General features: G+C 44.9%; 1 protein-coding gene across 1 annotated transcript in view; it reads right to left on the bottom strand.

Annotated features, from left to right (window-relative positions):
• B3GLCT (beta 3-glucosyltransferase) overlaps window positions 1-26,956 on the bottom strand; it is a 139,730-nt gene that overhangs the window by 107,141 nt on the left and 5,633 nt on the right. Inside the window, exons 2-3 of the mRNA XM_081083593.1 lie at window positions 15,821-15,867; window positions 6,586-6,625 (exon numbers count right to left, since the gene is read on the bottom strand). Of these exons, the coding sequence (XP_080939719.1) occupies window positions 6,586-6,625; window positions 15,821-15,867 (87 nt within the window). The remainder of the gene's footprint in view (window positions 1-6,585; window positions 6,626-15,820; window positions 15,868-26,956) is intronic.

The raw sequence follows: 26,956 nt of genomic DNA on the forward strand, positions 1-26,956 counted from the left end.
CAATATCATGTCATCTGCGAATAATGACAGTTTTACTTCTTCCTTTTTGATGTGGATGCTTTTTATTTCTTCTTCTTGTCTGGTTGCTGTGGTTAGGATTTCCCATACTATCCTATGTAATAAAGAGGGAATATGCTAATTGACCCTCACACCATTGCAAAGATGGCTGCGCCCACAGCCAATAAGGAGGGAATATGCTAACTGACTGCCCCACCATCAAAGACGGTGGCGCCCACAGCCAATAAGGAGGGAATATGCTAAGTGACTGCCCTGCCCTCAAAGATGTCGGTGCCCACAGCCAATAAGGAGGGAATATGCTAATTGATTGCCCCACTGTCAAAGACGGTGGCGCCCACAGCCAATAAGGAGGGGATATGCTAATTGACTGCCCCGCCCTCAAAGATGGTGGTGCCCAGTCCCCTCAGCCACGAGCCTGCCTCCAGAGTCCCCCAGTCCCCTCAGCCCCCCAGCTGCCCAGGGCCGGCCCAAGGCACAGGCAAACCTCGGATGTTGGCTGCCCAGCTGCCCAGGGCCAGCACGAGGTGCAGGCAAACCTCAGATGCCGCCAAGGGCCAACCAAGGCTCAGGTACCCAGGGCCGACTGAGGCTTGCGCTACCAGCAGTGGTAGCAGCAGAGGTGTAATGGGGGCATCATCTTCCTCTGATCACCAGGTCACCTCCTGACTCTGAGGGCTCCCGGACTGTGAGAGGGGGCAGGCCAGGCTGAGGAATCCCAACTCCAGAGCATGAATTTTCATACACTGGGCCTCTAGTGTTGAATAAGAGTGGGGAAAGTGAACATTCCTGTCTTGTTCCTATACTTAGGGGAAATAGTTTTAGTTTTTGCCTATTGAATATGATGTTCGCTGTAGGTTTGCTATATACAGCCTTTATTATGTTGAGGCATGATCCCTCTTTTCCCACTTTGCTGAGCATTTTTATAAAAAATGGGTGTTGGATTTGTCTGATGATTTTTCTGATCATGGGAATTTTGTGTTTCAATTTATGTGATGTATCACATTTATTGATTTGTGAATATTGTACCACCCTTGCATCCCTGGAATAAATCCCACTTGGTCCAGGTGTATGATCTTTTTAATATATTGCTGGATCCAATTTGCTAATATTCTGTTGAGGATATTAGCATCTATGTTCATCAGGGATATTGGCCTGTAATTCTCGTTTTGTAGTGTCTTTATCTGGTTTTGGAATTAGGATAAGGCTGGCCTCATAAAATGAACTGAGAAGTGTTGCTTCCTCTTGGAATTTTTGGAATAGTTTGAGGAGAATAGGTGTTCATTCTTTTTTGAATGTTTGGTAAAACTCCCCTGTGAAGCTGTCGGGAAAGGGGCTTTTGTTTGCTGGAGTTTTTTTTTTTATTATTGCTTCAATTTCCTCAATTGTTATTGGCCTACTCAGGCTTTCTGATTCAGCCTGATTGAGTTTTGGAAGATTGCATCTTTCTAGGAATTTGTCTATTTCATCCACATTGTCCAGCTTGTTGGCACATAGTTGGTCATATTTTCTTACAATTCTTTGTGTTTCTGTGATGTTAGTTGTTACTTCACCCCTTTTGTTTCTGATTTTAATTATTTGGGTCCTCTCTGTTTCTTGATGAGTTTGGCCAAAGGTTCATCAATCCTGTTTATCTTTTCAAAGAACCACTGCTTTGTCTCTATATCATTTATTTCTGCTCTAATCTTATCTATTTTCTTCCTTTTGCTTTGAGCTTTTCTTACTGTTCTCTTTCTAATTCTTTAAGTTATAAGGTTAAATAGTTTATCATTAATTTTTCTTATTTTTTGAGATAGGCCTGTAATACTATGAACTTGCCTCTCAGAACTGCTTTTGCTGTGTCCCATAGATTGTGAGTTATTGTGAGTTCATTGTTTATTTCCAGGAAGTTTTTTAAATTTCTTTCTTGATCTCATTGGTTAGTAACATGCTATTTAGCGTCCATGTTTTTGAGTGTTTTTACTATAGTTGATTTCTAATTTCATTCCATTATGATCTGAGAAGATGCTCAAAATGATTTCAATTTCCTTGAACTTGTAGAGACTTATTTTGTGTCCTAACATATGGTCTATCTTTTAGAATGACCCATGTGCACTTGAGAAGAATGTATATTCTACACCTTTGGGATGAAATGGTCTATACATGTCAATTAAATCCAACTGATCCAGTGTGTCATTTAGAGTCACTGTTCCCTTGTTATTTGTCTGGAAGATCTATCCAGTGAAGTCAGCAGAATGTCAAAACTCCCTACTTTAACTGAATTGCTGCTGATCTTTCCATTAAAGTCCTCAAGAAGTTGTTTTGTTTTGTTTTAAATATATATTTAGGTGCCCCTATATTGGGTGCATATATGTTTACCAGGGTTATATCCTCTTGTTGGATCGATCCCTTTAGTATTATGTAGTGGCCTTTGTTGTCTCTTGTGATGGCCTTCATTTTGAAGTCTACTTTGTCAGATATGAGTATTGCCACCCCACTGTTTTTTTGTTTCCATTTGTATGAAAAAAAAATTTCCATCCTTTCACTCTCATCCTATGTGAGTCTTTTGTTCTGAAGTGGGTCTCTTATAGACAGCATATAATTGGGTCATGTGTTTGGATCCATTCAGGTACCCTATGTCTTTTGATTGGAGCATTTAATCCATTTACATTTACGGTTATTATTGATAGGTACATATTTATTGCCATTTTAATTTTGTATTCCTAGTTTTGGCTATCTCCCTATTTATTCTCATTACAGAAGTCCCTTTAGCATTTCTTTCAGTGCTGGTTTGGTGTTGACAAACTCCTTTAGCCTTTTTTCATCTGGGAAGCTCTTTATTTCACCATCTATTTTGAATGATAGCCTTGCTGGATATAGTAACTTGGTTTCAGATCCTTGCTTTTCATTACCTTGAATACTTCATGCCATTCCTTTCTGGCCTATAGAGTTTCTGATGAGAAACCAGGTGACAGCTTTATGGGAGCTCCTTTGCAGGTAACAAGTTGCTTTTCTCTTGCTGCCTTTAAGATTCTCTCTGTCTTTAATTTTTGGCATTTTAATTATGATGTGTCTGAACATGGGCTGTTTGGGTTCTTCTTGCTTGGGGTTCTCTGTGCCTCCTGAACTGGCATGACTTTTTCCTCCACTAGGTTAGGGAAGTTTTCTGCCATTATTTCTTCAAACACGTTCTCTACTCTTTATTTTCTTCCCCTTCTGGCACTCCTATTATGCTACATTTCATGTTGTCCCACTGCTCCCTCAAGCTGTCCTCCTGCTTTTTAATTGTTTTTCTTTTTGATTCTCTGATTGAGTGATGTTTTCTACCCTGTCTTCTAATTCACTGATCCAATCCTTGGCTTCCCTTAATCTGCTGTGTATTCCTTCCATTGTGTTATTTATTAGGGCTGTCATTCTTCATAGTTACTATATCTTTTCTCATGCTGTTGAGCATCTTTGCCATTATTCATCTGAACTCTATGTCTGATAAATTTCTTATCTCTATTTCATTTTAGCTCTTCTAGAGAATTTTCTTGTTCTTTCATTTGGAGCTTGTTTTGTTTTTTGTTTTTTTATCTCCCCATTTTGGCTGCCTGTTTGGGTTTGTGACTATATATTGGGTAGATCTGCTATTACTCCCAATCTCTGGTGTAAGTCAGAAACTGTTTCTGACTGGCTCTGAATATCGTGTTTGGACCTATCAGCAACCCACAGCTATGGCTCCCTCTGTTGGGGCTGGGTCCCTTTGTAAAGGACTGAGATGTGCACCAAGTTCTGCTTTTACTAGCCCCAGGTCCAGAATTAGATGAGGCAAAGACTCAAAGCTTTCAGAGACCTGCCTCTTCCTGCAGGCTGATTGTATTCACCCTTCATTAGCCTCAGGCTATAGACAACAGGGTGGGGAGAGTGGTTCCCCAACATGGTGAGGCAATTGCTTCTGCCTGCAGGCTAATTGTTATTTTCAGTCTTTTAATGGGCCTCAGAAATTCCACAGCGTGGGGGGAGGGGGTTTAAATAGGGTGGGGCAATTGCCTCCCCCACCCCTGGATAGCAAAGGTCCACTGGAGAAAGATATCCTCAGCAGTGTGAGAGAATGACTCAGCACAAGAAACCAGGGTGTCTGCCTTCGGAGGTCTCACCTAACTTGAGAGCTCCCAACCCTGGCCTCTGCTCACACAGCTCCAGTCCACTCTGCCCTCCCTCTGCCAGAGGCCAAGGTGAGTGGCTGCACATGAAATTTTGTGCATGGGCCCTTTAAGTGGGTGCCTGCATTTCAGTAGTCTCTGGCTGACAGAGAGCAACACTGCTGCTTTTCACAGTCAGATGTTATGTGGGCACCTTTCTTAGTTCTGGTGTTCTGGGCTCGGGGGCCCAGCTTGGGGTTTAGACCCCAGAGTTCTCAGTTAGAATCCCCCACATCTGAGATAATCCCCCCAGAACTTCAGCTGCTGTCTGTGGATGCCCAGCCAGCCCATTCATGCTTCCACACTTCCTACCAGTCTCTATGTGGTCTCCACTTTCTGTACTTGGTCAGGGTTCTTTCCAATTAATCTTCAGTTAATTATTCAGGATGGTTTTTTCATGAAATATTTTGTCACATGTCCTAAACCCTTCCTCACTGAGTCACATTCTAGCAGTGTCTAGATCACATGGGTCACCTTAGTAGAGTCTTCTTTGTTGACACTTTCGGCTGTGTGATTCTTAGGCTCCCACTGCCCAGTCACTGAAGCTAACAAGACAACTCCACTATTTCTCCTCACTTTGGCTGCCCTTCTCTAAACTCAGTGCAACTTGCTTTTAGCAGACAATGCCAACACTCAATACAGATTGTCATTGTTTCTCCTTCAGGAATGTGTGACAAATGGGTAGTACACTAAGTGCCTGACAATAATGATGAGTATGACAAGAAGATAAAGAACTTGGTCAAGTATATGGAAAGGATCAATGTGGTTCTGAAGCCAGTGGAGAGCTGCAGAGTATTATGTACAGGCAACAGAGCCAAAGGAGATTCGAAAGGGTCCCTTCAGGAGAAGCAATTCTTCTATGAAGGTAGAAGAAATCAAAGGTCCTCTATTTCTGCAGGTGCTAAGCACCTGTCATGTGCCAAACACTCTAAACACTGATCCTTCCTGATCATAAATTATCTGGAAACATGGATTTCACAAGACTGGTGTTTTTCTGATGAGAAAACAATGTGGCAGAGCTGGATAAGAAGTTGGCTCATGAGTTAAAGCTAGGGGATAAATATGCACACATGCACTCACACATGAAGAGTCACTCTCCAATTATGTGTTACTTGATTAGAATAACATCACTAGTGAATCTATGGATTTGGTGGTAAGTCAGAAAAAACAGACTGCCCATCCTTGGAGGCTGTCACCCAGCCCTGAGTACTGTGAGACCATGGCCTAAGTTCTTTGGCTCTACTGGGTAGCTGCCTAAGCAGCCCCTAGTCCTGCAGACTCACGATTGTGGCTGACAAATCCCCTGGGTCCTTTTCAGATGATCAGATACAAGTTAACTATCACCAGATTGGCCATCTGCACTGCAAGTCTAGGTAACTTTCCCTTGGTCCTTTCAAACCCATGTTCCCGACAATGGTCGTTAGTCCATTTAATAACCATTTATTATGAGGATACCCATCAGCTCCCATAAAATAAATATATAAACAAATGCCCAAACCCACAAGGTTGGCAGCAAAGGAGAAATCTCCACATGGGGAGGCATGGCTGAACCACAAATAATGTTTTCACAGAGAAGAAAAGGCAACAAAGCAATGTGGCTCCTTAAATAAGGCTGCTCTCAGAGCCCACAGACCCCCACCTACGCCCCAAGCTCCCCTGTGTGTGCAGGGCCTCAGACTCACCTATCCAGCACAGGCCACCCCACCACCACCCCCACACAAGTGTTCTTGACTCCCTAGAATCTGGGCCCAGGAAGGAAAGGCCTACAAAGGAAGACATATCTTTTCCCTCCTATCCCAGCCCATCTTCCAGGTCTCCATTGCCCACCCTGAATAATGGACAGTGACAAAATTCACACCCTTTGAGAAAAGACCAAGCCCTACTGACAAAGGTGTGACCTTACCCTCCCGTTGACACAATGCGGTATGTTTCCCACAGAATACAAAAAAAAATCTCACTCATGGTCACATCCCTGAAGACACAATATGCTAAGGGAGAAATATGCATTTAAAAGAGGCTGCAAATAAGGGTGTATATGGGCTGTGACAGAAGTGTGGTGTGTTTGCCAAGGAGCAGGCCAGGGATTAGGAGGAGTCTGACAGGAGACATGTCAATGAGTGTACCTGAAGGGCAAGTGGTGTCTGTGGGTACACAGTGGGGGACCTGGCTCCAGGCAGAAGAGGGCATGAACAGAGGCCACAGTGTGCCCTTCTCTCCCACAAGGATGGACCTCTAGTTCCAGAGACACTGTCTTATGCACCTGGCAGGGTAATCTGCCCTTATTGGAAACACAACAATATTTACACCATAAATAAAATCAGAAAGAAAAATGAATTTCACTGAAAAATAATTTACAAGAAATACACCTCAGTACATACTCTTAAGTTAAAAAAAAATCATTACATACCTATGTCATTTTTCCTTGATATACCACTTTTCTCCAAATTCTGTATTTAAAAAAAGAGAGAGAGAGAAATAAATCTCATCACATAACAAAGCTAACAAAGCTAACAATACACTGAATGAACACGTGTTACATATTAACATTCAGAGGGGGCGGGTACTGAAGATGAGAGCTTGAAAGTGCTTCTCTACAAACAGAGACCAGTATTAAGGGGGGGAAGCAATAAGGATGCCCTTCTGTATGGTGCACAACCTTCCCATGGGGCTGTCTCTTTCACATGTGATCTTGGGCAGTCATTTCATGAGAATTAAAATCACTATGTTAGCTTGTGTGCACCAAAAACAATATGATTTTAATTCTAAACGATGTTTTTAATTTTCAATTCAGTAGTTGTCATAACTTCTTTCGTTATCTCTGCAAACAGTTGTTAAGGATACAGTCCAAAGACTATTTTGCCCAATTTTAACATTCTAAAGATTTAATGCATAAGATGTGCAAGGCAGTTCCTTTGGGATGACAGCTCCGCTCCATTTTAAAGTAATTCCATTTCTTTACTTTTTTTTTTTAACACTTGTAAACTCTAAGCATTACAAACATATCACAGATTGCATCAGTTCTGGCAGTGTGTTCCCATGAAGATGAACATCATCTGGGTTCAGATGTTCTGTCAAAAGTGGTACCATGATGTCCTCTCCTGCCTGAGAAGCGACACTGGGCCCTGCAGGTGGTCAGCCTGTGCTTCATGAGAATTCATGAGCACAGAAGGGGCATCGGACAGCTGCAGAGGCCCTGACAGAAACACCTGAACCTGATACTGGGCAATCAGGGGAGGAGCTCTGAAAAGATTTCTCTGACAAAGTACCAGTCAGCAACTAAACCTGCCATTTCCATTGTCTCCTCCAGCAGAAAAGGAATTTTCTCTCTAGTTGTACTTTTCTGCTTTAACCACCATTTATACTAATAAAGATGTAATATGCAAATTGACCCTCATTCCATCACAATATGGCTGCACCCACGGTGGAGGCAGGGTTCCTGTCACACAAGATGGCTGCGCCCACAGAAGAGGCAGGGTTCCCGTAACAAACCGTAATGAGTGATCAGCAGGGACCTGAGGCTGCGTGGCACCAGGCCAGGTCGGGGTACCTGAGGCTGTGCCCCCCGCCCAGCAGGACTGAATGGGGGACCTCAGGCCACGCCCCGCAACCGGCAGGGCTTGATGGGGGACTGCAGGCTACGCCCCCCACCCCAGCGCCAGGCCAGGGGACCTGAGGCTGCACTAGGGGACCTGACGCTGCGCCCCCACCCAGCGGAGCTTTATGGGGACCCTAAGGCTGCGCCTCCCCACCCGGTGAGGCTTGATGGGGGTGGGGCCGGCTGGGTCTGGATCTCGCCCAATGGGGGTGGGGCCAGCCGGGTCTGGGTCTTGCATGATTTTGAGGTGCATGCGGATGGGCATGGACTTGACTCTGGGTCCCACAGAGCGCCCCAGACCCTGACAGGAGGAAGATTTTCATATACATTTTACTAATTTTCTTTCATCTCTGACACTTCTATTATAGAGAAAGGGCAAATAGCAATATTAAAATATTTCCTTTAATTAATTCCCTTTTAATGTGCATGAATTTTGTGCACCAGGCCACTAGTATGCTATAATTATGACAACTAGATAGTGGCAAATGTCTTTCCATTTTCTCCATAGACAGCAACAAGAAATTACCTACAAAATTGGAAGCAGCTTAAAAGCTAAGATACACAGAGATGAATTCTCTTGGACTGCCAAAGGGATCGACAATAGACAGGGAGGAGAGAGCAGAACAGAGGGGAATGTCTATCTTTGGTAGTATTTTCAGAAATTATCTTTGCTTCAAGAGCAGAAATACCACTGAGACAAGCATGGCCCCACAATCATGTATTCATTTGTTAGAGCTCTTGATCAAGTGACACTTTACTTACTCCTGATAAAACACATACTTTTTGAAAGAGCAAAAAGGAGAGAGAGAGAGAGAGAGAGAGAGAGAGAGAGAGAGAGAGAGAGAGAGAGACTAGAAAGCTCAACACACTTCTGTAAATGTGTGAACCAAAGCCAGGTACCATCATAAGTTAGCATGTGTGGACTCGCTATCTTCGATATTCTAAATGCCACTGTGGCAAACAGAACAGCCTGCTCTCAAAGAAGGAACACTGGCCTTTGATCCAGAGTCGCCTCTCCATTTCCACCATTGACCTGCTACCCCTTGGCCAAGCTGCCTTCTCCTTGGGAGCCACAGCTTTGGCTGCCAGATAGGCTCATGGAAAACTAGAAATATTACATCCAAAAATAGCATTGGAATGGATAAAGATGATGAGGTATATACATACAACAGAATACTATTAAGTCTTAAAAAGGAAATGCTGACACATGATACAATATGGATGAACTTTTGAGTACATTATGTTAAGCAATACAAAAAATAATATAAGTGGAGCCACTTCAAAATGAAGCCAGAGCCCTGGCTGCATTGCCCAGTGGTTAGAGCATTGGCTGGAGCACCAAATTCCTGGTCAAGGGCACATACCAGGTTCGATCCCCAGCCCCAGACAGGGTGCTAGCATGAGGAAATCAATCAATGTGATTCTCTCACATCAATATTCTCTCTCCCTCTCTCTTTGCCCCCGTCCTTCCTCTCTCTCTCTCTAAAAATCAATGGAAAAAATATCCTCAGGTGAGGCTTAACAAAAATAATAATAATCCTATATAATAAAAGCCTAATATGCTAAATGTCCAGTCGTCCAGTCAGCCATTCAACCAATCAAAGCATAATATGCTAATGACATGCTAAGGCCTCTCAACCACTCACTATGATGTGCACTGACCACCAGGGGGCAGACGCTCCGACCGATAGGTTAGCTTGCTGCTGGGATCCAGATGACTGGGACTGAGCGAGATGGACACACCCTGGACCCTCCCACGGTCCCGCCCTAGTTGTCCAACCTCCTGTGTCCCTCCCTGGCCCTGATGGTGCACCGGTGGCATCCCTCGGCCTGGCTGCACCCTCTCACAATCCGGGACCCCTTGGGGGATGTCAGAGAGTTGGTTTTGGGCCAACAGCAGAACGACCAGTCACTATGACATGCACAGACCACCAGGGGGCAGACGCTCAACACAGAAGCTGCCCCCTGGTGGTCAGTGCGCTCCCACAGGGGAGCGCTGCTCAGCTAGAAGCCGGGCTCATGGCTAGCAAGCACAGTCCCGCCCCTTCGTGGCAGCGGTAAGGATGTCCATCAGTCGTCAGTCAGACATCCCCCAAGGGCTCCTGGACTGCAAGAGGGTGCAGACCAGGCTGAGGGACAGCCCCTCCCCGAGTGCATGAATTTCATGCTCTGGGCCTCTAGTAATAATAATAAAATGGAGCTGGAGCTGACATCCCAGAGGAACTTCCTTGCACAGTCATGCCTCAAACCTTGGAATGTTAAAACAGGGCAAAATAACCTTTGGACTGGGACTAAAGCAACACTATGTTCCCGCATAAAAATGTTTGCAAAGATAACAAGAAAGCAGATCTTATGACTACTGGACTGGCTACAGGACTGAAACCTAAAAATATTCTTTAGAATTAGCATCACAGAAAAGAAGAAGAAAAGAAAAACAAGAATTAACATCACTATGTAAGCTTATCTGCACCAATAGAAATACTTTCTTTCTATTAATGGACTCTTCCTCTTCTCATCTTCTCATAAATACCCATTGCCTTTGTCTCTTATCAGAACACTATCTGGGTTTCTTCCTAAATCAGTGCTTCCCCAATAGCTTATTCTTTTGGATTTCACACAAATGCTTGTTGCCTCTCACTTTGCCTTTTACTTTCCAATTAACCTATCTGTAAGCCAGTAAAAAACAAACAAACAAAAAAAAAAAAACACACACCTTAGGATTCTGCTTATATGAAGCACCTAGAATAGTCAACTTTATAGAGACAGGAAGTAAAGTCATGGTTGTCGGGGCTGGGGAATGGGGAAAGGGGAGTTATTGTTTCTTGGGCACAGAGTTTCAGTCTGCAAGATGAAAAGAGTTCTGCAGATTGCCTGCACAACAATATTTATGTACTTATCAGTACTGAACTATAGACTTAAAAATGGTTAATATGGTAAATTTGATGTTATGTGTATTTTACCACAATTTTAAAAACCAGCAGTGAAGATAATCCAATACAACACTCTCCTTTTACAAATGAGATAATGGAGGCTCAGAAAAGATGAAGGATTCACCCATTGTCCTATTGGACATTGTCATTCTAGTTAGGATGAAAATTAACATCACTATGTAAGGATGAAAATCTAGGTCTCTGACTCCTTTCTAATGTTCCTTTCTTACACCCCCTCCTCACCATGAAAAATGCACATCCAGCCTGCCTCCAGAGCAATTCTTCGGAAAATGCGCACATTAGAAGCAGACAGGTTTTGAGAGTAAGCTAAAAACAATACCTACAACTGAGGCAGGATAGTAAGAAGCTAGGAAAATTCCTTGGCAAGTACAATGGGGAAACTGAGACAGCTAGCTGAACAAACTGGCAGAGCAATTTACAGCCAGATAAGGCAGATCACCAGGACGAACAGCCCTGGGTGCCCAGCAATGTACAAAACTGGCACTGGACCTCGTTCCCAGGGTGGCCTTTCCTCCTTTGGCATATCACTGGTCGTGAGGTTTAGGTTTAGACCTTCTGGCCTTCCCTCCCTAGAGATAACATCTAGGCTTCAGTTGTATTTCAGCTCCAGGCCCAGAAAAGCAGCAAACTGATAGAAGCAAAAATAGAATATTGGGGACCAACTACAATTGGAAGAAATATTAATCAGGCTCTATTAACCATGATTGTTTTGTTCTGATTAAAGAAAGCACATTCTAACACGTGGGACCTGGGAGCTCACCTGGAAATGAGGCCTATCCTCCACATCCAGGAGCTGTCAATTATCATGTAAAGATTAACCACCTTGTTGCAGAAACCAGAGCCACCAGCCCTTTGAAGACCCCCCAGCCCTTTACATATCACCAGCCTGTTGAAGATCCCAGTCCTTTGCATACCTGCTGGCCTTTGCAAATCCTCAGCACTCATTACCTGTAAACTGCCCATTTGGCATACCCTTTTGCCTACTTCCCCATATAATCTTCGTCCCAATATAAGCAGCTGGCTTATGGTGGGGAGGCAGAGCAGATTTTTGTGGATGACCTGCTGCTCTCCACATTGCTGGCATTATTGGAGTAAGTGCTCATACAATCCTGTCTCTGCTGAATTGACTCAAGTAGTGACAGGCAGCCCAGACTCACTGATTATCTGGTTACAAAACAAGGTGGGTGATGCCAGGCCCAGCTGCAATGACTAGTGGCTCCCTGCGCTGACACTGACCGATCAGTGGAAATCAGGACCCTGAAAAGGCTAATTCTATTCTATTGAGATCCTTCCTTAAGACCTCCCCTAAACTCCCAGCCTTTAAAACCCCCCCAAAAAAAAAAAAAAAGCAGCTCTCTCTCTACCTCCAGGGAGCATGCCCGCACCTTTCCCTTCCTCCTCTTCTTCTTCCACAGGCATGCATCTCCTAAACTCTAAGGGACCCCGTAAGACTTGCAACCAGGGAGCAATGGGCAGCAAGAGCTCATCTGGGACTAACCCCCTGAATCTGTCTCCAAGGCCCCCTTTTCTCTGACTTCCCAGTGAGCTAACAGCAGCCTCCCTTGGCTCACTTCCTTCCTGTAATATTTCTAGAGGCCAAAGCAGCCCCACCTAGTCTCTCTCCTGGTACTTCTTCTATCCTAAGCCCTTCTTTGATTCACTGTCCCAGCTTTAATACAGTTACTCTCAAAATCATTTGGACTCGTCTTGTGAAATCTTTCCTGTACAAAGTCAAGAACCCACATACTCCAGGCCATCCTTAGGCTGACCTGCTAAGGGCCAGGTCCCCTTTCCTGTAACACAACAACAGTCACCTTCATCAACAAGTCGCAAGATCAACAATATCCTGACTCAATGATTCCAAGCTGGGAATCCCACTGGACTTCCTCCCATGAGATCTTTGTGAAACCAAAGAAGAGCAACCAAAATAATAGCTCTCTGTCATCGAGCACTGCTGCACCAACTAGCTGACACAACAGCTAGGAAATGATTAGCTATTTCCAGTGGCTCAATTTATACCAGTAAATAGTAAAAATAAAATATCCAAGAAACCCTTGGATTCAGTGAACTGACATGGAACCAAAATAGTCTTGAGAAAGTTCCCCTTTGAGAAAGAAAATTAGAATAAGTGAACTAATTGACAGAACATTCAAAATTCTGTCTCCAACTTCCCTCATGAAAAGCCTTAATTCTTCCTAAGAAAAAAGATAGACATGGTGTGTTTTATTATCTCTGCTGCCATATGCTTCTTCTACTGACTATCAATATCAGTCCAAATGTGCTCACTGCCAATGTTTCATAAGCCTACTGAATTGCTACTCAGATCAGAAAGAGGTCTGTTTCTAACACCTATGTCTCACAGACAGTTCCTTCTCTTGCCAGAATAAGACTAAACCAAAGCACCATTAGTCCAGTTTTATTTTTAATGCACCACAGATCTGAACACTTTCAATCCATCTAGGTGAGGCTTGGTTATAAATTCTTCATTAAAAGAAAATAAGGCATCCTCAAAAGAATGTAATATGAAATCTTTTAAGAAGGAATAGGGATAAAATGGCATCTTCTACCCATTCACCAACAGCCACCACCACCCCTGAGATTCTCAGTAAAATGATTAAGCAGGACATGTTCATCAGAGCCCTCCATTGTAAGGTGGGCCTGTGTTCTTTCCACCTCCACAACTTACTAGCTCAAGCCTCAGTTTCTCATCTGTACAGCAGGAACCATAATTACAAGACCTGCTTTAATAGATTATATAATGCTAAGCATAGTGTCTGCCCAAAGCAAATGCTCAATAACTGTTAGCTCTCACACTTTCTAGCATCATCGCCTCCTTTATGTAATATCTACTACCATTGTAACAGAAATTAACTGACAAAAGCAGTAATGTCCATGGCTCTTCTTTTTTATTTGTTTAGGTTCTTCTTGAAAAGTTGCATAGGACATTTATTGCTGTCATATTAAATGGGGCCTGGGCTGTTCTACGTGATGGACACACACACACACACACACACACACACACCCCTTCATCTTCAAAGAGCTTTTTGAGACAGGCCATATTATCCAGTCTTACTGAGGCTGCTGAGGCACAGAAAGGTTTGGAAAGTTCCACAGCAGGTCATTGTTGGAGAAGGGATGTGACCCATTGCAATGTGGCTTCAGTGTCCAGTTCTAACACCTTGTCATATGGAATACAATGTCATGAGTCACCATAGGATGTAAGGCCAGGTCAATCTGCAGGCCGAACAGGTACATGGGCATGGCTGAGGCAGCATCCAGAACCTGGACCAGAGCCTGGAGGACAGGCTCCCTGAAAGTGGGCAGGTCCAATCCAGGACAATGCAGCGGCCAGGAGCCCAGAAGAGAAGCCCGGGCCTGGAGGCCAGGCCCCAGACAGGACCTCAAGGCACTGGCAGCACTCAGGATTTTCATGTGAAGCCACCTGGCACCAACCGGTGAATATGAACCATGTTTTGGGAAGGCCCTCGACCCTGTATCGGGCTGGCCTGTGCTCTAGGGCATGTCACCAAGTGAGCAGTGAAGTGAGGGAAACACAGCAGGCTACTTCTGAGCAGCACTGAAAGGGCAGATAAACTAATGAGAATAACTCCTGTCTCCAAGCCTGCTACAGACTTTGGTTGACCTTGGACAAGCTGATTCTTTTTTGTCTCCCAGTCTTGGGTATGGTCTACAGAAGGCATTTCATCACTGCCTCTCCTCGTGGGATTAATGGCTTATTTGGCTCTGTGGCCTTAGCACAGATGGGCTTAATGACATTTTTCAAGGGCACTTTTGCATGAAAAATGACACTAAGATAGGGGACTTTCCCTTTACCTCTATATTTAGATTTATATATGTATTTAAGTCAAAGAAGACATATATTTCTTCATTTGAAAAGATTAAGTAAAACCAGTATTTGAAAGTATTTCTAAATTTATTAGATAAAATTTTAGGTCCCTATTAGTAAATCTTGGGTAGCACTTTAAATTTATTATAAATGAGCCTCATTGTTGCCAAACACACACACACACACACACACACACACACACACACATTTTATAATGCACATGGCTGTGTAATATTAAATTGGTGTGAAAAATTCAAGAATTCAGAAAATTTGAATTCTCACTTCACCTCTTAATAGTTATGTGACCTCAGTTGAACCACTTAACTTCTCTGAAGGTAAATTTTCTGAGCTTTCCAAAAGAATATCTGCTTTGCTGTGCAGTAACAGAATCATTGAGAAGACTAAATTAAATGAAATGTCTGAAAATGCTTAATTAACTATAAAGGATCTTTAAATCTTAAGAAATTATTATTATTATTTCCCCCATGTAGGAATCCCATAGTATAGCTAGAACAGGTAAAAGAAACATTCTATTTTAAAATGCTTTTATACTAATTGGGGGGGGGGGGGAGTCAACTGAGCCTTAATTAATATGGCAAAAACAACTCCTATTTTTAAAGTATTATTTCTCCTTCTCGTGTGCTAAAACTACCCTTGTACGAAGCCCACATGGTAAAATTTAGATGAGGTTCTGGAACAAAATCAATGATGAAATTATGACAAAGCAGCAGCTCAGAGATTTGGGTGAGTGCTGCCCCTCTCCGTCGGGGCCCCAGATCTCAGTTTCTGGTTCTGACTGAGCATAGAGTCTGGATCTCTCAGTTAGTCCCAGATGCCCTCTAGTGGTGCCGCCCTCAAGGTGAGGGACACTCAGGCTCTTGCGACCCTGGAAACACAGCACAGTCCTTTCACAGGCTGGGGAAATTAAACCCAAGGCTAAGATGCGGTACAACTGGAGAAAACCGTCATATCCAAGCAAGACTTCTAACATGTCTAACTTCACATCAGAACATCTTCTTTATAAAGAAATCTGAAACCCAGTGGATATGCTTTAACTATAGGAGAATTTTCTTAAAAGCCAGCCTATCTGTTGGTTGCTGCTAGAAAGTCAAAATCTATGTTGACCAAAATTTCATAAATTCGTAAAAAAAAGAAACTTCACTGAAAGAAAAATTCATGACAGCTCCCATAAAGAAATCGCAAACGAACCTCAGATGAGAAGGACAGATTTGATCATTAGAATCAGTACCTTAGATGGTGTGACCTCCTTTACATCTTTAGAAGCCAATGCAAAAGCTGGAAAAAAAGGAAACATTTTTATATTAAAATTGGCCATTAAGATTTATTCTCACATAGAACAATTTTGCTTAAAATAAAAAAATAATGATATGACATATTTTGCTCATTTTTAAAAGCAGCTGCATTGCCACAAACCAGTATCATTGGCTGCCTTCATCTCCAGACCTAAAATAATTTATCAGTGAAAGCCAACAGACACTCAGGCTACAAAACTAAAAATATACTCCATCAGAGAAATTAGAACCTGTGTATACCATTGATGTCTATAGATATAAATCACAAAATAAATGCACACAGAATACAACTTCTTTGAAACCTCAACTCTGGTGCCATATGGTAAACAAAAACACTTTCACAGCCAAAAGTTCTTCTAAAAAAGGGGGGTATTGAGCCATACACTAGCTACAAAAGGATCAGGCCCTGGGGTGTGCAGTCTAAGCCACCAGCAGCAGGTGTGGAGAAGACAACATATCCGCTGTCTTGGGCTGGGGGTAGTTTTTATTTATTATGTTTGGGAGAAGAAAGATCTATGTTGTTTTGAAAGAATTTACATTGGCTACAAACAGAGAGGTGGAAAAGGTGACGGTGGCAGTTTTAGGATAGGTGAACAGCCTGTAAGGAAGAAATGTTTACTACTTTGGTGGTGGGCAACAGTCCTGAAGGTTCCTGCATAGGCGGTGGTGTCTGCTGGTCACTAATAGAGCCTGAAGGTAGATTCAAAGTTCCAACAGACATTCAGGAAGGTGAGCAGTTTACTGTTAGTTGACCGGTAGCTAGTAACTGTTCAAATACTCTATTCTCTTTCTCTCACTCACTTGCCACTGTAATTTAATTTAGGACACCTCAGCTATTTTTTTTGTGTCACTTCTTAAGCAAAGGGGAATTCGTAAGCATCTGGAAATCCACACATTCACAATCACTGCCAGAGCCTGGCGGCAACAGAGCAAAATGTGGCACCAGATTTCCATCTCAGGGATCATGGGATAGAAGTGTGGTGCAGACACTGCTGCTACGTTTGGGACACCTAAAGGAACCCTACTGAAGCCATAGGGTCAGGGGAGTGGGAGGAATTAAAACCATTCCCCTTTTAGAGCAATTTAATGTTTTGAGTCAGAGCCCATTTATAAAGATACCAGAGGCCCAGTGCACGGAATTTGTGCGTGGGGGAGGGGGGGTGTCCCTCAGCCTGGCCTGCACCCTCTCGCAATATGGGACCCCTTGGGGGATGTCCAACTGGCTCCTAACCACTTGCCTGCCTGTCTGCCTGATCGCCCCTAACCACTCTGCCTGCCTGATCACCCCTAACTGCCTCTGCCTCAGCAGCACCCTCTGCCTTAGCCCCCACTGCCATGGCTTCATCCAGAAGGTCTCCTGAAAGGTCGTTTGACTGTCCGGTCTAATTAGCATATTATGCTTTTATTATTATAGATAGATCCCTAGAGACACAACTAGGATCTACATTAAAAGTAATCTAATCTAATAAAAGACAAACAGGGTAATTAACCGTACCTCTGACGTGCTTCCCATTGGCTAATCAGGGCGATATGCAAATTAACTGCCAACCAAGATGGCAGCCAGCAGCCAGGCAGCTGAAGCAAACAGGAGGCTTGGTTGCCCTGGCAATGAAGGAAGCCAAGATTCCCCGCCTGCTGCAGCCGGGCTCTGAGCTGCACTCTAAGAAACAATGTTGCAATTATAGAAGCTAAACAAACTCCAGATACCTGCTTTCAGCAGCAGGGGCCTCAGACTGGAGCCGCAACAGTGTTTCAATTACAGAAGGTAAATAAATCCCAGAATAAAAAATAAGTAAAAAAAGGAGAGGTTGGGAGCTTCGGTGGCAGGCTTGGCCCACCTGAAAACGGCCCTGAGCCCCTCAAGCAGACTGGCCAGGCACCTCAGTGGGGACCCCCACCCTAAAGGGGTGCAGGCAGCCTGAAAACAGCCATCATCCCCTCACTCAGGCTGGCCAGGCACCCCAGTGGGGACCCCCACCCTAAAGGGGGTGCAGGCAGACTGAAAACAGCCATCAGCCCCTCATCCAGGCTGGCCAGGCAACCCAGTTGGGACTCCCACCCTGAAGGGGGTGCGGGCATCCTGAAAACAGCCATCAGCCCCTCATCCAGGCTGGCCAGGCACCCCAGTGGGGACCCCCACCCTGAAGAGGGTGCAGGCAGCCTGAAAACAGCCATCAGCCCCTCATCCAGGCTGTCCAGGCACCCCAGTGGGGACTCCCACCCTGAAGGGGGTGCGGGCAGCCTGAAAACAGCCATCAGCCCCTCACCCAGGCTGGCCAGGCACCCAAGCGGGAACCCCACCCTGATCCAGGACACCATTCAGGGCAAACCAGCCGGCCCCCACCCGTGCACCAGGCCTCTATCCTATATAGTAAAAAGGTAATATGAAAACTGACCCTAACAGCAGAAAGACTGGGAATGACTGGTCACTATGACACACACTGACCACCAGGGGGCAGACTCTCAAAGCAGGAGCTGCCCTCTGGTGGTCAGTGTGCTCCCACATGGAGGAGCTCTGCTCAGCCACAAGCCAGGCTGATGGCTGCCAGTACAGCAGTGATGATGGGAGCCTCTCCCGCCTCCTCAGCAGCGCTAAGGATGTCCGACTGTAGCTTAGGTCTGCTCCCCGCTGGCAAGTGGACATCCGCCGAGGGCTGCCGGGCTGCCATAGGGATGTCTGATTGCCAGCTTAGGCCCAATCCCCTGGGGAGCAGGCCTCAGCCAGCAGATGGTCATCCCCCGAGGGGTCCCAGACTGTGAGAGGGCACAGGCCGGGCTGAGGGACCTCCCCCAGCCCCCTGAGTGCACAAATTTTTGTGCACTGGGCCTCTAGTCCTATATAATAAAAGAGAAACATGCAAATTAACTGTCCCTCTGCTACACTCAAGCCACAACCACAAGCCACGCCCACCAGCCAATCAGGTGTGAGTATGCAAAATAACTCAACTAAGATGGTGGCGGCCACAGAGCTGGATCGAGCAGGAGGCTTGGATTGCTCCCAGTGATGGAGGAAGCCAAGCTTCCCGCCTTCCCTGGCTGGCCCTGGGCTCCACTCAAGGCTACAAAGTTTCAATTATAGAAGATAAAAAAATCCCAGAAAAAAAAAAAAGGAGAGGCTGGGAGCTTCCGTGGCTGGGGGGGGCGTGGCCAGCCTGAAAACGGCCATCAGCCCCTCACCCAGGCTGGCCAGGCATCCCAGCGGGACTCCCCCACCCTGAAGGGGCTGTGGGCAGCCTGAAAACAGCCCTCAGCCCCCCACCCAGGCTGGCCAGGCACCCTAGCGGGACCCCCACCGGGACCTGGGACACCCTTCAGGGCAAACCAGCCGGCCCCCACCCGTGCACCAGGCCTCTATCCTATATAATAAAAGGGTAATATGTAAATTGACCCTAACAGCAGAAAGACTGGGAATGACTGGTCACTATGATACACACTGACCACCAGGGAGCAGACGCTCAATGCAGGAGCTGCCCCCTGGTGGTCAGTGTGCTCCCACAGGGGGAGCTCTGCTCAGCCACAAGCCAGGATGATGGCTGCCAGCACAGCAGTGGTGGTGGGAGCCTCTCCCACCTCTTCAGCAGCACTAAGAATGTCCGACTGCAGCTTAGGCCTGCTCCCCACTGGCAAGTGGACATCCCCCGAGGGTTCCTGGGCTGCCAGAGGGATATCTGACTGCCAACTTATGCCTGATCCCCCACTGAGTGGGCCTAAGCCAGAAGGTGGACAACCCCCGAGGGGTCCCAGACTGCGAGAGGGCACAGGGCTGAGGGACCACCCCAAGTGCACAAATTTTTGTGCACCAGGCCTCTAGTCCTCTATAATAAAAGGCTAATATTCAAATCGACCGAATGGCAGGAAAACCGATCGCTATGACGTACACTGACCACCTGGGGGCAGACGCTCAATTCAGGAGCTGCCACCTGGTAGTCAGTGCACTCCCACAGGGGGAGCGCCACTCAGCCAGAATCCAGGCTCACAGCTGGCGAGCACAGAGGCAGTGGCAGGAGCCTCTCCTGCCTTCGCTGCAGTGCTAAGGACATCCTCTGAGGGGGATATCCTCTGAGGGGGTCCCAGACTGCAAGAGGGCACAGGCCAGGCTGAGGGACCCCCCGCCCCACAGTGCATGAATGTCATGCACTGGGCCTCTAGTAATAATAATAACAGTAACACTTTGAAAATGTAATCAAAATAATAAACCAAACAGGAAGGTGAACTGGGCAAAAAATAATCCTAATTTTACAGTGCATTTCTCAAAAGTATTTCACAGTTTGCTTTCTCCAATCAGCATCCCCAGAAAAAATGGGCAATGCCATTAAGCAAGAATTTACTTCAAGGGTGGAACAGGCAATTCCATGGAGCAGTAATGCAGCACAAGGCATGTGGGTAGTGGGGCTCCCCAGTGGGGCTCCCCAGTGGGGCACATATGGGGGTATGTGCCTGGGGCAACTTCTGGCTGAGCTGTGGGAGTCGATGGGGCCAGGTACCAGCATTGGCAGGGGTTCTGATGGCAGGAGCCGTGGGGGATCTGCGGGGAACATGGGAGCCCAGGCGCCGGCCAGGCCCGGGAAGGGCACAATGGGAGAGGACTTTACTCATTTGGGTGCTTCCCAGCCCCATCCTATATATCACAGCCTCTGACTCTCTCCATTAACATTTGCTCAAGGGAAATAATCTAAAACATAGTCATACTAAGAAGCCAATCATGAAGGTGGTTTGATCATTTCCATTTCCTAGTGACATTTCAAAAGGCAGAATGAAATTGAGATGTAAGTGAAATGAACCTCTATGTGTGAAATTTAGATAACAGCAGATACTACAGGAAGCCTCCTTGAGACCACTTCTTATAAATAGCAAATCCCCAACTCCACCCCCTGCCCTTCCCTCTCCCCTCCTTAACTTTCCTACAGAGCACATACCACCACTGACATAATATATGTTTAATTGTTCATTGCTTATCTTATATATTAGTTCATTGTAAGCTCCATGAAGGCAAGAATGTGGTTTTATTTACTACTTGCCCACGAACATAGGGCACAGACAGCACACACAAGAAGATCAATTAATATTATTAATATTTATTTAATGAGTGCTAAATATGAATAAATGAGTGAATGAGTGAGTGAATGCAAGTCTCCATGATGTCCCTGGAGTCACAACACTTATGGGTTGTCTATTCCTTACACTAGGCAGCATTCCACCCAGTAGAATGGAACAGTTTAGTGCCCCAACCTTAATTTGTTTTCACTAGGATTTGACCTATTTTCTTACTTTTACACACACACACACACACACACACACACACACAGTCCAAATCACTCATTAAGTTCTAAGAAGAAAGGAGAGATTTAACACCAAACACCCTTTAACCATTTAAATTTTGCTTCTAGGTATTCAATTTTTTAGTGGGGGGTGAGGAGATTAATATGGATAGTATACCTCCAACCTAGTATGCACATTTACAACCCACAAGAAGAATCAAATAAAGAATTAGTAACAAAAATCAGACAGGGAGGTCACAACATGTTAACCTCACTCAGCATCACAGAATTTTAGAAAATAGGATATTTCAACGACTTGCAGGCTATAAAAACTGTGGTCAATCTAATACATGACTTTGATGGCAAATACACATCTGCCAACCCCATCAATTCCTAATGTCAAACATGGACAAAGAACTCTCTGGGCTGGAGTTTACTCTTCTATAAGAAAATAATATCAACTGAACAGTGACTCGCCATCTAATAACCAGCACTTAGTCTTATGTCACTGTTTGCAGGGTCAGATGGCTATGTCAACACAGAAGCCCTTTAGAATGTAGACACTACTGAAGAAAAAGTAACTGTATTTGGTGGTACTAGTTCTGAAAATGACTAATACATCACCTTTCAAAAATAAGCAGCTAATATTGTTTGATGACGTTACTGTTTCAATTAGGAATGACATAAAGAAAAGCTATTCCTAATAAATCAAATGGATTCCACAAATCCTGCCTGTCATACTCAAGACCCCATGCCTTTATTCACATAAGGCTGAGGAGAGGGCAAACATTTTCATTCCAAAAATACACAGGCCTACAATTAAATATTCTGAAAAACGAACACAAAAAAATCATGAAAGTTGCCATTTCCCTCCATCATTCTGCTGCGAAATTAAGAACTTTTCCCCTGATAGAAACACATCAGAGTACTTTCAGGCATAAGATCAAATCACATGGCAAAATCATCACCATTAGATGAATGTGAAAAAAAAAATACTAATTTGGTTTTATCTTTGCTTCCATAATCCAAATAAAACAAGAACTCAACAAGGAACCAAATACATTTGGAAGACAGAGTACACTATATCATTATTAAGCCTGGCTTTATAAGATGAAGAATCATTTATAGAATTCCTACAATGAAATTTACAGCAGGAGGAAATGAAGGAGAAATGTACAAATAGAGGAGGAAAGTGAGAAAAAGTAGGGGGAACCCTTGGGGCCTCCGTGTGTGTGTGTGTGTGTGTGTGTGTGTGTGTGTGATGTTTGGCCTCTCACAAATTTCCAGATTAAATGGGGAAAAAAATTCTGGAAAGCCTGGCCTGAAGGCACAGTACAGTAGGAGAAATACTGCAAGGTTACTCATGTTCTTATATGTCAAACTGCTCTTTAAAAGTAATTTTCCCTTTACTATTTCTGACATGAATTTCTGTGAATTGCTACAGGGAACTATATGTAAAGTTCAAATCAGGGCAAAGAAGTAAGACCCTTTATGTTATAACCTTAAATAATTCAAGCCAACAAATGTGGGACACCCATCCTGAGAAATAAATCAAGATTTTAAAATGAACCTGGGACAAAGATTTATGGGCTCCCCGAAGAAAACTGGAGAGGAATTAATTGCACTGCATTTAATCAACACTAATCAACTATCTTTTCTTGTTCCTGAGAGGGAGCACAGGATCCCATGCCCACGCAGGAAAGGTGAGTGTCCCTCTAACTTCTTGCTCTGTTTTGTTCCTGTTCCCCAATCTGTCTTCCCAAACTCTCCAAGTAACATCTATCACAGAAACCAAATGAAAATAAATAATAAATAAATGAATAAATAAATAAATAAATAAATAACACCTCCAGGGGTGCTGCCAGGATTAAGTGAGTTAAGGATGGCTGGGCATGGATGACCAGCCCAGCGGATGATCATGGCCTTGCTGCTGGTGGTGAATATGGTAACACACTCTCAGTCTGGGCGTGTCTAGGTGTGGGTGTGCCCTGCACACAAGCCAAGAGTAGGAAGAAAACCACGTGCCCCTGGACCTGCCATCGGGACCTGCTCACAGCTCACATAGAAGCTGACAATGGGTGCCCCCCCTCAGGGTTGCACACGTAACACACCGTGGGAGGCAGCTTTGGGGGCTTTCCTTTCTTTCCTGTGACCTACTTACAAAACATCTCACTCAGCACATCTCCGCCCCCATAGCTCAGTTCCTGGAGCTTTCCAGGTTTCATTCGAGGTCTTCCAAAGCGGGCCGTAAACTCCAGGAGGCACAGCCCTCGGCCAATTTATTTGGTTCTAATTACCTGCTTTGAAGATAATCCATGGCAGCAGAGGGAGCAGAAACAAACTAACTCTAGCTCAGCCACAGTGGGCAGACCTGCCCTTCCTTCATCCTCAAACACACTGTCCCTGAGCTTGTGGACGTACTGGGTAGCAGCTCCATCCAGCCGTGCCCGAGGAGAGGATGGAGCACCTGTCACACTCCATGGGCTGGGGACAGTACCACTGCAGGCAGTGGCTGAGGATCACATGGTTAACATGTGTACTGTTCCTGGAACAGGGCCTGGCACTTGCAAAGTGCTCTGGGTGACAGCAGCTATTACCATTATCATTATGAATTTATATTTTCAACTGTTCAACAGAAAATTCAAACGTGGCCATGTGGGCATTCTAAGCCACACATGATGCTGGGAGTGGAGAAGAGGAGGGATGAGCTTCTCTCCAGGGAGCTCGTGGTTTAACAGGAGACAAGTCCTTCCACCAATGGCAAGCACAGAAGTGTGGCTCTAATGGCAGTTGTCCTGATGGTAGCATAGGAAGCACCTGGGGGTGGACAGAGAGCACCTCACCCAAGCAGGGGGCAGAGGTAAAAGAGGCTTCTAGACTGGGAACCTCAGGACTTAAGAAAGTAACGTCCAGGACACAGAGACTTCAAGGACAAGAGCAAGGGGGCCTGGAAACAGGCTTCTGCACACAAAGTACTGCCAACAGTCCAGTGTTTCCAGAGCATGGACACCTGAGGGGAGGGAGTGGCTGGGCCTGGAAGAGATGAGGCTGAAGATGGCAGGGGCCGTGTCACGAAAGGGATTGGTGTTGGGGAGTCTGGTTGTATTCTGAGTGCCACAAAAGCTTTTTAAGAAGGCAAGTGCTGTGTTGAAATGTGTGCCTTAGACAGCTTTCTAGGGGTGGTGTGTGGGTGGGCTATGAGAAGGACATAAGAAGACACAAATAAAACATCTGGGAAGCTAATTGAGCCAGGCAATGAGAGATAAGGGACTGACTTAAAGTGAGGCAGTGCCTGGGCACAGTAGGATTGTGAGCAAGAGCAAGTGTTGGGGATACTACAGAAGCAGAATGGACAGGCTTAGAGACAAGATGCTAGCAGTGGATATGGGTGGGGCAAAGAGGATCCACAAGGCTGATGAGAGAGATGTGAGCACAGGCGATCCCTATGTACAGGCCTTTGGCTCCAGGCCTGCTGTGCCATGAGGTCCCTGGTCAGAGACGCAGAGTCTAGTCCAGTGATGGCGAACCTTCTGAGCTCGGCGTGTCAGCATTTTGAAAAACCCTAACTTAACTCTGGTGCCGTGTCACATATAGACATTTTTTGATATTTGCAACCATAGTAAAACAAAGACTTATATTTTTGATATTTATTTTATATATTTAAATGCCATTTAACAAAGAAAAATCAACCAAAAAAATGAGTTCGCGTGTCACCTCTGACACATGTGTCATAGGTTCGCCATCACTGGTCTAGACTCATGCCACCTGGGATCCAATCCAGGTTCTGCTGCTTAATAACTAAGCAACATGGGACCAGTTACTGGGCCTCTCGAAGCCTCTGGCTCCCTTTCTGTAAAGGGGTGGGGGGTAGGGGGGGTCAAACAAGAATGAAATAGGTTATTACCTGTTCAAGTTCAGGACAGGATCTGTCCTATGGAAAAAGCCACTGAGCCTTTTGCTCAGGTGCCAACAGCACACTCTTAGGAAAAGGGATATGTTGGATTGGGGGTGATGCCAGCACAATTCTGCTACCAGGGCAAGTAGAGAGCTGGACAACATTTAGGGTCAGGACACCCCTTTGCCCATTCCATGGGTTCTACCACACTTGCAGTGATTCAGCCTTTTCAGAGAAGGAATGCGAGGAGGCGTGGCTCCCACCCAAGGATGGCAGAGAGCAGACAGACATGACATCCATCATCTTCTGAGCCCACTACCTACCCCCACTTGAAACACATCTCCTGTTTCATGGAAGAAGTCAGAGGGGGAAAATCACTTGTTGACAGAGTTTGCCAGGATCAGCAGAGTCTATATGCCACAGGGCAAACATATTTACAGGAAGGACAGGAAATAGGAAGAAAATAAGTAGGAAATAACCATATATTTTAGAAAGAAAAAGTTCATTTGCTTCTTTGAGTCATATCTCATTTAAACAAATGATATAAGAACCCAGGTGCCACTCAGGATATAAAAAGAATAAAATTCCAACTCAAACAGAGATTTAGGGGAGATTCGAAACAAGCTGAGTTACAGGTAAGGGGCAGAGGAGTCCCAGGTCACACAACCTGCTCCAGAACGCACAAAGGAGGTCCAAAAGAGCGAAGAGCAAAACACAGGACATCAGCACTTCGTATAATTCCTTCACAGTGCAGGAATATTATTGAACCATTAACCGTCAGGCTAACTTATAGAAACACATCTATGCTTCAATGTTGGTTATCTTATTTTTGACATAGAAAAAGTAGGTTTTAAATACACCCATCAGGACCACTGACTCCACAGTACCCACAGTCTATGACACTCTAATGCCTGTAGGAACTTACTTGTCTGGTGTCCAAAAATCTTTGCTGTAACAACCCACTCCCTAGTTTTGGAGACCTATGACCCACACATGATATTCCCTCCAGAAGCACTTGAAAATCTGCCAATCTGCTGGAACCAGAGAAAAACTTCTTAGTTTGAATTCGGGGGGGTTTGGTTTTGTTTCCCCAGCAGGCAAAATGCCTGACTGCTGAGTATTGAGCCTCGATACCATATGTTGCTGTCTCCGGAAACAGCCCCTAGTATCTTTTAAGACAAGGCCACTAGCAGTCATCTAGTTTACATAACCTGGGCCTCTGTAGCCCAGGCAGGGTTCCTGCACCTGCCAGCATATACAATTCACCTGGGGCCTTGCTGGAAATGCAAATCCACAGGCCTCATTTCAAATATTTTGAATCAGAAAGATCTGGAACCAGGAATCTGTATTTTAACAGGGGACCCTGAAGGGGATTCTTTAGGTCACTGAGGTGATTCTTGTGTGTGCGAAAGGTTGACACACATTGCGATGAACAATTGGGCAAGCCCCTAAGGGAAATGACTGGGGCTATTTTCACAACAAGCCCTGGACATTTTTTCTTACCTGCCTTTCCTCCCTTCATTTCATAAATGAAAAAGCCAGCTCCTGCGTCAATACCCTCAGGATCTCGAGAAGATAAATGAAACGTGATGTGTAAAGAGCCTTGAGTTCCTCACAGGAAGCAACGATGTAAACTAAATCATAACACCTTTTCAGATCATAAAATATTCTTTTAGGAGCAAAAATAAGTCACAGCCCTAAGGGGAAATGGCACTGCTACACTTGAATACACTCAAAACTTATTTGATGATACTTTTATGCACTTTTTTTCCCCCTAAACCTGTAGTTTTACATCATACAGATAAAGACTTTCCTCCCCAGCTTCTACCAAATCTTTTGGTGCACATACATTTTGAATAAAGGCTTAAATAAATCGACTTCTCAATCAAGGCTCTCCTCTTTAAAAAAAAAAAAAAAAA

The sequence above is a fragment of the Myotis nattereri genome (genome assembly GCF_964212035.1).
Source record: "Myotis nattereri genome assembly, chromosome: 2".
Lineage (NCBI taxonomy): Eukaryota > Metazoa > Chordata > Mammalia > Chiroptera > Vespertilionidae > Myotis > Myotis nattereri.